Consider the following 11826-nt stretch of genomic DNA (forward strand, 5'->3'; position numbering starts at 1 on the left):
TAAGGAAATATTTAATAATGGACAAACTGCACATGTAATTAATAAGTTTATTGCTAATTAAGAATTCTTGATGGGACTGTGTTATATCTTTGATATTTCTACATCGCGATGGCAAGATACGCTATTTGTTGTATATACTGCATTGGGACGATGTCCAATAAATTAGGTTACAAGTGGCATCTAATTGTCTAATTCGTGTTGTACAGTGCCCTTGGAAAGGAGCTAAGCAGTGAGCTAGTCGTTCACAGACATATTTTTATTCGAAAAACTATTGGACATGAAAATGTAAACGATTTAAAGGACTTAAATTTAAATTGCTTTTGATCCGTGATATTTTTATAGCAAAAACGTTCCCAGTAGCGATATACATATAGTTTTACATGAAACTCTAACTGGTCTGATATAATCTAGAGAAAGCCTTACTTCCTTTTGACATAGACGTCCTATCTATCAGTAAGCTATTGGTACTATAATCAATATTGTAACATAAATTAAAAAATAAACAAACCCAATAAAACGTAATTATTATCTTTATTTGTGCATTTTTTTTTATATAAATTCAAATATTATGATCACAGTACTCCCAATCACGTGGTCAATGTTGAGTTTGTTGGAACAACAGTCTCAGAGTCATCGTATTGAATTAACACCAAAACATACGTCACCACTGCACCCGCCATCTGAAAATGGTTCTCTTAAAAGCAGTTCGTCAGCATGGAATTATAAGATAAAATCAGCGCGCTATCAGAATGACATAAAACTTTGTCGAAGTAAATCAGAAATGACAGTACCCGATGAAGGAACGTTAGCAAGCAAAGGCGTTCTGTACACACAAATCTTTAGCAAAGAAGTTCTGAACAACAATTATCTCTGACAAAGCCAATTTTAGTACATAATTTCAACATTCGACTGCCATATCGATGTAGTGCGATTTACTTTCAAAACCTTCCACGCATTATTAATAATGTACCTAATATTATCTTTAAATTAAAAATCTCTTAAATAATACAGTTACATATCACAAACAATAACCTATTTAAACAAACAAATGACGGTGTCGTGGACATCAACGTGAGTTTGCTGACGCTACGGAGTGGACCGCGTGTGTCTCAGTTCCAAAAGATCGCATCAAATTCTCATCCCACGCGGCTTATTCAGTATAAAATATTTCTATCGAAGTTGGCGTAAGGATGCAAGTCACAGGAGAAATTGTGATTCAGCTTGGAAAAAATAACATGCAAGTAAATCAAAATGAACTTTAATCAGAACAATAGAAAATATATACCAGAGACTAACAATACGTCTGCGGAGGTTTGATTACTTGAAAGAAAATAAACATCAATAGAAATAGCTCATACTGTTATCTATCGTTCGATGCCGAGAATATTTTTATTCTTATTTTATTTTTTACCAAGAAACTTATTATTAAAACAATTTCGTTTTAATCTTACCTGCAATACAAAAGTTCTGTTTAAGTAGAAAAATCCCATCCCAGTTAACGCAACATAATCCCTGCTTAGCTGTTTCTGAAGTCTTTCTATCTGAAATCATTAGATTTTATTTAAAAAAATAGTTTTTGAGAATTTTGATGTTGACCTAATTTGTACGTTGACCTAAGTTTGTTAAGGTTGTAAAATATCAATGTACGTACGAAAAGTTGCTAATTTCAAGGTCACATTATTTGTGGTAGAGTAAATCAATGATCCAATGTTTGAGGATGGAGGGAGAATATACACAACATCCTGGTTCGATTAATGTACGTAATTGAATTATTGAAATATATTTTATGATTAGTGGCTAGATATAAGGCCGCAGATCCCGAGTTCCTGAGCTCAAACCCCAGGTCATACCGATAAAAAGTTATTGAGTTTTCTATCGAAAGATACTCAGCAACAGCCTGAAGTCTAGAAGTTGGAAGTGTGTGCACTGTGCCTCGGAAAGCACTTTAATCTGTGAGTCCTGCGATGATCTCGTTCTGGTCATGACGGATTTGCAATCCCAACGGATTATGAGAGAGAGGAAATAGAGAGTACACCTGTGTTTGTGCACACCCTTGTGCTCTAAATTTCCTGAGTAGTTGAATGGACTCCTTTAAGATTGGCCATCGTGGCCCAAATCAGTCCGGAAGACCTCATCATCATTTTAATAATATTTACATCGACATGAACGCAGTACCTTCGAAAGTTTTATTTAAAGATAATATAAAGTACTAAAAAACTCTTATTACTGAGATGAAAGAAATCTAATCCATTAAGTTTTGACTAATAGCTTATTCGCATGAAAAAAACGTATACGAACGTTTACTCCTAGAATAACTTAGTAATACATGTCGAAATTTTAGAAAATATTATTTTTTTTATGTAAAATTGGAGTTAATATTATGGAAGGTTAAATGTTTAACTGTAAACCTTTAAAAAAATATTAAGAAATATTTAAAAAAAAGATGGCCCAGTGGTTAGAACGCGTGCATCTTAAACGATGATTTCGGGTTCAAACCCAGGCAGGCACCACTGAATTTTCATGTGCTTAATTTGTATTTATAATTCATCTCGTGCTCGGCGGAGAAGAAAAACATCGTGAGGAAACCTGCATGTGTCTAATTTCAACGAAATTCTGCCACATGTTTATTCCGCCAACCCGCATTGGAGCAGCGTGGTGGAATATGCTCAAAACCTTCTCCTCAAAGGGAGAGGAGGCCTTTAGCCCAGCAGTGGGAAAATTTAAAGGCTGCTAATGCTAAAAATTTAAAAAAAGTAACTATAAATCGAAAAATCATAAATCATACGTTTTCTAAACTAAAGTATCGTAGGAGAATGAGCGATCGATTTTGAAGCTTCAGAAAATTATTAGAAACGTTAAAAGTATTTGATAGTCACTTTGTTTTGTTCATATTTCATTTCTAGTTATTGATGTGTTATTTTACAATACAATTGAGTTGTAAGCTCCAGATTATTTTTAAACAAATGAGTCACCTCATGGTAAGTGCGCCATCAATCTTGGAAACTAAGATGGCATATTTCTTGTATCTGTTCATAAACTGGCTCATTTACCAGTATTTTTGTTTGGTGGCAGAATATGTGATGAGTGGATAGTACCCGTCCTGACGGGCTTGCACTGAGCTCTCCCAGAAAGGTATCTCGGAATTATGTACATTTACCCTAAACCAACCGGTAAGCTTTTGACAAGGTATAGAAAAAGTCATAAAGAAAAATAAAACTACCTCTACGTTATAATACTGAGCAGAACTTTCATATAAATATGGTAACGCCAGTGTTGAAGTTTTGTTGACTTCCGCTGCAGCCAGCACGGTGTATCCAGTTCGAATACAGACCCAAGACAAAGATACGGCATGATATATTTGATTCACTGATACAGCTGGACCACTGGGACTAAAAGAAAAATAAACAGATAAGATGAAAAAATATCACACAACTATCTTTAATGTCGATTATACAAAATATCTATATGGGATTTTGTTAGTTTTGCCATATATGGGAATACAATATCTTTTGGTATACAGTGGAACCGGGTTTTTTCATTTTATTTTGTTGTCAATTATATGTTTCTGTTGTTTCAATTCGCTCCCAAGAATTTATTATAGTCGTGATTTTCATAATTTGCTATACCTTAAGTCTTTGTACAAATACGTAACAAAGGCATTTACTGAAAAAGTGCCCAAGCTAAATTATTACTAGCCAAATAAATCGCTTTGAGTAGGTACATAACAAGATTAATACTCACGCGATACGCAAAAATAATTGTAAGCAAATAAAATAAAAATTGAAAAATGCCGACATCAGAATTAATGTTCCCAGTGAGTTGTCAACTTTTCTAACCAACATCGACTGTTTCACATACGCTTCTCTGATTTTCCGCCACATATATACCTTCAAGAACTCTCTGTCCTGAAATTTAAGCAATCAATATTATTACAGAGCCGAGATGGCAAAGAAGTTAGAAAACATCATAAAAATATCGCAAACTTAACCAAGGATTGCGGTTTCTAGCCCAGACAGGACCAAACCATTAAATTTTCATGCACAAAATTTCATGTGTCTATAGTTCATTTTTTGCTGAGCTATAAAGATCATCATTATGGGGAAATCTTTATTTGCAGAAGGAAATTCTGCCACTTATCTATCCATCAGACCACATTGGAGCAGCGTGTTAGTTAAGCTCTAAATATTTTCCTCAAGAGAAGAGCCTTCAGCCAATAGTGAGACATTATCTGGCTATTATTTTACTAGTATGTTTTATTTTATTGCTATATTTCATTTAATTTTCATAATTTTAAATTACAAATTAATTTATTTATGTCTTCTCACTTACATTGTTTACTTTATTCGATTTTTCCTCTGTATTGTTTTTAGTTGTGACTATTTTAACACCTTCATTTAGTCTTTGATATCTTGCCGATAAACCCATACTTGTTAAAATAATTATTAAGTCTTGCAGGTTCCACAGAATTGTTGCTATTATACTCGTGATAAAGACCAAAACCGCTATCCAGTCGGAATATTCGTCTGTGAGTTTATAAGTTACCAAAGTTAAATATGAGGTTAGCATATTTTACTTGAAAGCCCGTCTGTGTTTTAAGGAGTGGTTCATATTTCTTACGGCGTCAATGTCTATTGGTGGTTGTGGCCACTTGCTATTATACGGGCCATTTTCCCATCCGCAAATATATGTAATATATGTAATAAATAAATATGTACCAATAAGCTGGGATTTCAAATTAAACTTTCAATTTAACATACCTCGAGACTTGTAAACAATAATTTATTAAGCACTTTTATCAAATTCCAAAAAAGTAGGTTTGTGTCAATAACCCTAATATTTATTCCCAAGAGAGGCATATTTTTTCCAGCCGTAAAAAATTAACATACATTACAATTAAAATAACACTTGTAAACTTTAGCTACAGAGGATAAAAGGCAATCGTAATACTAATATTTACAAATTTCGTGAGAATAATTTCAAAGATTAATATCCATGTTAAAATTAATAATGTAAGTTTGAAATTAATTCTAAAAAAAAAATCTAAAAAAAAAAATTATATTGTTCTTCTAAACTTACGTTCCAAAATTAAAAATCCATGCGATTTTAAAATTAACGTGCGAAAACACAGCGACAGTTGGCAATTAAAATCAAATGACGATATCATGTCCAGGAGATGTTCAACTGAAACCAAAAAGTGAAATTTGCAGGAATCAAACACACAGGGTCGATATACCCTCATACATATAAGCAATTTTCTGGCAATGAAAATAAATCAGAGTTGGAAAATGAATTCTGAAAAAATCCTCTAAATAAAAACAAACAACTTTTACCTCTTCATAATATTAGTATTGAGAAAAACGTGAAGTTAGATTCGTAGCCATTTTTTTTTTTTAAATATACCTACGTACCCGAAGAAAGTGTAGCAACAAAAAAAACAGTTTTATACATTTTTGTCCTTATAGTCTTATCCCGTGGTACATATTGAATGCTTAAAGTCCATTCTATTGACGCCCAGTATTTCGAAATCTCTTTCCAAGAACAGGATAACCGCCAGCATTGTATCAAACATAACAACGATGCAGAATAAAACATGGTTCCTGCTAGTCTCGCAGTAACACTTCCTGAAATTGATTAAATATTATATCAAAATGGCTGCACAGTACAGCTGCAGTGCGATTCTGTAAAAATTCACGTCGTATCTCACTCCTGATGCGTGTGTTTTATAAATTTTATAATTAGTATAGTTAATATCGCATATCACATTCTGATATTTTACGCTCGTATTCTCCAGTGAGTTTCGAGTTTCTTCTTACAGAATAACTCTTTTGTAGCTACATATATCCTATATTAGTTCATTATTTTATTCCAATTAATTTTAGATGAATCCAATTAAGTATACATATACTAATAAACGAGGACCTCTCCTGCTGAGAATTTTGAAGAAGAGAATTTCGAAGGTCATTCCACATATCCCCTAGAAAATAAAATCATTATGAAATTTAACATTCGAAATTAATTATAAATACAAATTTGGAAAGTTGACTGGTGTCTGCTTGAACTAAGATTTCATCGTTCGCTTGTTTTAAATAAAAAAAATCTCAGCAAAGAACATTATGGGTGTGCAGTATCTAAGTCTGATATTCGTCTATACATTTTTTGGAAATCCATATAACTGTGTAAAAAATAATTTAAAAGAAATAATCTTATTTACATACTATGTCCACGCATATCGATTGCCCACCCAGCGAGTGCCTTAATAACCTTCCATATAGCCTCTCCCTCTATGGCCAAGAGAAGACATAGCAACAGAAATCCCCATAATTTCCACACAACCCCTTCTGATCCAGCAACTCCAACCCACCGTGACCAATGGATCATATTCGTCATTGTTTGCAGGAACTCCTGTAAAATTAAAATTAGGCATATATCTGACATTGTATAATCTAAGGTTATTTTATGAACATATTTTAAATTAGATGTAAGAGAGTCATACTGTGATGGCACCGTTCAAACATTTTTATATCTCATTACTAGCTGTGCCCGCGACTTCGTGCGCGTTGTTTGAGTTTAAGTTATTTGCATATTGTAGCGTGATTTTATTTTTATTCTGTATATAATTTTAAAATAATTCTAAAATAAAAGTCTATGTTACTCCTTATTACATCCGCTATCTGCCAGTAAAAGTCCCGTTGAAATCGGTTCAGCCGTACCAGAGATTAGCCGGAACAAACAGACAGACAGACTGACAAAAATTGTAAAAAAAAAATATTTTGGTATATATACCGTGTATACATACATATTTAGAATATTTAAAAATGTGTTATTTTAACCTTACAAACAGACACTCCAATTTTTTTTATATGTATAGATTATTGTTCTTAACATTCAAGCAAAATATTGTGTGGGGACCTGCATTTATCGTATAAAAGCCTGCCACAACTGTATCCACCAATCCGCATTGGAGCAGCGTGGAGCAGTATCGGGATAAGATTAAAACCGTCTCCTCAAGAAATTTCCTTTAATTAGAAATTATTTAAACAATCATCAATTTAGATGTTTTTTTTATTTATCAGATGTCCCGTCAGAATAGAACTTATATAATTTTTGGAACGTTTTTGATTTTAATTTTTCATAATCATAAGTTTCGTCTGTTCTTAATCATTGCTTGATACAGGACTTCTATTATGTACTTGCTGACCCGGCAGACTTCGTACTGCCATAATCGATAAATAAAAAAGCTAAACTTTCGTATAAAATAAAATTTTAAACAAACAATAGGAATTCGTAATTAATAAAAAAAATGCTTGATATAAATGAGGTTTTATTATTATTATTTTCAATTAATTACATGTGTAATTATATATTACACATGTAATTCATATATAATTTATTATGATATTTTATTTTTGGGCTTCTTTCATTTGTCTTTCATGGATCACAAATGAAAAGATACGCCAAATTGCTTCGTTGCTACCTACATAGCGACCCATCTGGTACTGTGACACTTCATAATTTGCATCGGTTATAGCGAAGACGGCCATATCGCTACCTTTGCTAACATTACATATGTCCTTTAGACTTCACAGAGTTACAATGTTCTACATTAATGTGAGTTTCAAAAGCTTTGGACAATATTGGCGAGTATGGCACAATCCAACGATTGCCTACGTCAACATTGTGTCCTTTTACCCTTACAACTACCAATCGACCATTGTCCGCAACTGATCGCCGACGATACAATGAGTATCCATCATTTCCCGTGATGGTTTCAGTAATCAGGTCTCTTGGGAATTACTTGGAATACTTGCCGTCGACCATACAGTTGAAAACTCTGCAAGGTTTAGATACAGATACAGGACCTTGCAGAGTTTAGATACAGATAGATACATGGGTATCATGTGTTTGGTAACTACTGCATGCAATTTTGGGTCAACTGTTTCATAGAATTTATAATTAATGTATTTTTCTGATCAAAGCTGTCTTTGGTTCAAACGGATGTATGTCAATCGTTCAGTCTCAATTTTGACATGCATGTCAACTGCAAACTGATGGAAAAGCACCTCAGAATATGATAATAATAAGATTTACTTCACCTTCACGGATCATGAGTCTTTATGAATAGAAATTCATAGCAATAACTTTTTGTGGGCACCTGTTTGGCATCAGCGCCTGTTACTTGTGTAACCATTTTTATATTAAAATGGTATCCATCTTCCCCCTGCCAGACGATCAAAGGAGATTATAACTCATCATAAGTCCTGAGTGTTTCAGATACATGTTTTATATCATTATTCCGACGATGAAGCACAATATCTCTAGAATTTAAATTTTCTCCTACAATGACATCATCCACTTCGTCAATGGTGAGCGAATTAAACCTCCTTGTGGGCTCATCGGCAGATGTTTTGTCAGCTCGAACGAACTATGGCTTTCGGATGGCATTCGATCCAATGCTATTTTGAACATGTTTACTAAATCGTTGTTCCGATGAAGAAAATATTGTAATTCATGGACAATGGTTCTCTTCACTGTTGGATTGTGAGCACAACGCTTACCAACTTCCGCATCTGAATTGCCCATAAAATAAATTTGTAAAAATAGATGATCTGCATCTGGTAGTGGTAATAGCGCACCCCAAAGTGATAAACTTGTCGTTGTATCGGTAATTTTTAAAGATTTGTATATAATTATTTCTAATACATATTCCAATATAATTCCAACTTGAATATTATAAAAAACTATTATAGTATAATACCTTGAAAGTGGGCATGATGTCATCTGGAAACAGCTGTTTTATTTTGGAATGTTGGCCAAGAAGTGTCAATCAATCAATCAAATCATTTCTCATCCCAGAAACTAAAGAGCGTAAGGGATCTGGTGGTGCGACCAATTGTGGCAATTTTACTTTGCCTCCAGCACAACATAATCCAGCAGATTCACCACTGTATTGTAACATCTTACAATATTTACCAATTATTGTCATTTCCCCAATTTTTACCGATTTGTCGGCACAATAATCTATTGCTGGATCACAGTGGAATGCAGGATCGTTTCAGAATGACAGGAGCACTGAGTCTGCGAGATCTCTCAATTTCATTATGTTACTAACATTTAATTTTATACGACTATTTTCTCGATCTGTTTCTGGTCATTAGTACGGTTAACACGTGAAGTAGCTCTTCGCATATTTGATTGACTGCGACGACCTAAGTGTATGTTCTCCTCAGCATCGTAAACAAAGTAAGAAAATTTCTCGTGCACTTTTCGGTAAAGTGTCATTATCACAAAGGTTAAAAAAAGAGCACATCGCAAAGGATCACCGAAGAAAAAAAAGTTCTCGCGCACGTAGTAGTAACCGTCACTCACAAAGATAGAAGCAAAGAGTATAATAATATATAGGGGGATAGAAGGATGCAGAATGCACTCTTTGTCATAAGAGGAATCAATCGACAATAAAAGTTCGATCTATTTGTTGGTTGGTTTGTTGGTTACCATGTTGCAAAAATATGATTATGGCGTCGATAATGACATCGATACCGAGCATTGATACTCAATGTTTATTGAGCACTAAACATCGATGTTAATTGAGGACAACGGTGTTCTTTTGTAAACTTTGCGTCGTCCTAAAGGGAAGAAATTATTAAATTTGAGCAATAGATGTAACCATGTTTTAAATAAACCAAAATCAATTTTAAAACATCTATGTTTTATTGTCTAACATCGATGATCATCGAAAATCAATGATAATCGACCATCCCTATTTCTAAGGAAAAACAAAGTTGTTTTTATTAAATTCCTAGCATTATTATCACACTTACTCACCTTCTAAACCTTCCCTGGACTTCCACAAATAATTCAAGACCAAAATTAGCCAAATCGGTCCAGCAGGTCTCGAGTTTTTGCGAGACTAACGAACAGCAATTCATTTTTATATATATAGATTTATTAGAATATACAGCCCACCTAACTATTCTACCGCCCAACAACAAAACTTTGCATGTGATCTATAAATTACAGCTACAAAACTAAACGACGTAACGTATTCTTTTTCTTATCATGTTACGCACAAGAGTCCCAATTTTTCATGTAGTAAAAAATAATTTTACATTTAAAAAAAAAACAATAAAACTTAAAATTTAGTCTGCATTAAATTCAAATTGTATGGAAACCTCTGAAATAGTTTTTTTTTTTTTATATATGTAGACGAACGAACAAATGGGCTACCTGATGGTAAGTAGTCGCCACCGGCCATAGACATTAGTCTTGTAAGAAATATTAGCCATTGCTTACATCGCTAATGCACTGCCAACCTGGCGAACCTGGAAACCTTCTTTGCCGGTAGAATAATTGATAAGTGGGTTGTAGGTACGTCTAGGTTTCTAGACGGGTTTGCATAAAGCATTACCACCAAGAAAAGTATATCAATAAATAAAAAAGTACTTACATCGTAAAAAGGCTGTTGTAGAAGTGTACTATCATTTTGATTGATCTTTATCTTTTTATCTTTAGGCATTTGGAATGCACTTTAATTATTATAAAATCCGACAAACCTGACGATAGTTTATTTAAAAACCAGCAAATTATGACGACACGAAAAAGGAACTATAAAATACTTAATAATATGTTTTGAATGAATTCTAACAGAATGTCCAATGCACTGCGCTTGTAATGTTTGTTTGAAAAGTATTATTATAGAGGTGAACTATTCACAGTGCCTATTACATCACGCTAGGTTTAAATTAACGTCTTTAGGCAATACAAAACTTTTAAGTCGACTTTACTTACACAAGGCATTAGAAATAACAGTCTGTTGGTTTTATTATTTTATCTTCCTCTATATTTGTTTGATAATTATTTATTATTTTAATGAAAATATTTTATTTACAATCATAAAGAGAAGCAGTCCGACTAAGTGACAAACGAAAGGGATATGGGATTGTCACTGGGTTCATTGTCATTTCCAGTCCATTAAAATAGCATGATATAAGAAATTTCGTATAGGTATATATTTGGTGGAACGGAATTAAAAGGGTTTTTGTCGTGTTGTGTATGAAATTTTCATAATAGGTGAGCAAAATAATATTCAAAACGTTTCGCAAAATCCAAACAATGAGTTCCGTATTCAACTCGTGTTAATGAGTTCCAAGTCATTGAAGTTCCATTAGTTGAAAATGACCACGCGATATATCGTTTAAAAATTCAATCGTAAATTAAAACAATCAATAAACTTAATACTGATCTATTGAAACTATTAGTTGATATTATCTTTTAATTTCTAGTATTTTCGTTGTTGAATTTAAGTACGATTCCGTTTATAAATATAATGTAATTTTTTTATAAAGAAATATATAAAGGTTAGGGATGGAGTAACTGGAGTAACTAATTGTAATAGCATCAAATATTAAATGATATTAAGAAGTCGTTATACATACATAAAACGATCTCTTTACATACGAGAAGCAAATGGGCCACCTGCTGGTAAGTGGTCACCATCAATCGTAACAACATTTGCGCCGTAAGAAATATTAATAATTCTCTATAAAACTAATACGCCAGCAACCTTGGGAACTAAGGTGTTATGTCCCTCATTCACTTCAAACCGAACACAACAATACTGGATGCTACTGTTAGGTGGTATAATATCTGATAGGTAGGCTAGCATAAAACCCTACCAAAGTTGAATACATAGATTTGCTATATTTACTCCCTAGACTTCAGCTCGCTTTTATCACCCGACGATAAATTGATCTCGAGTCGAGGTCAATAACCGAAGAAATAATAATAAAAGAATAAATGTTACAATAAAGTATACTGCATTGAGTCTTC

General features: G+C 33.2%; 1 protein-coding gene across 1 annotated transcript; it reads right to left on the reverse strand.

Moving 5' to 3' along the window:
• Positions 1-587: 587 nt before the first annotated feature.
• LOC125069054 (gustatory receptor for sugar taste 64a-like) lies at positions 588-7541 on the reverse strand. The gene is made up of 9 exons (XM_047678438.1): positions 7479-7541; positions 6216-6402; positions 5409-5621; positions 5077-5181; positions 4339-4523; positions 3742-3905; positions 3221-3389; positions 1452-1541; positions 588-680 (listed from the first exon to the last, which is right to left on the reverse strand). Exons 1-9 carry the CDS (start codon positions 7539-7541, stop codon positions 588-590), a joined length of 1269 nt encoding a protein of 422 aa, XP_047534394.1.
• Positions 7542-11826: the final 4285 nt, after the last annotated feature.

Source organism: Vanessa atalanta, chromosome 2 (assembly GCF_905147765.1).
Source record: "Vanessa atalanta chromosome 2, ilVanAtal1.2, whole genome shotgun sequence".
Taxonomy (NCBI): Eukaryota; Metazoa; Arthropoda; class Insecta; order Lepidoptera; family Nymphalidae; genus Vanessa; species Vanessa atalanta.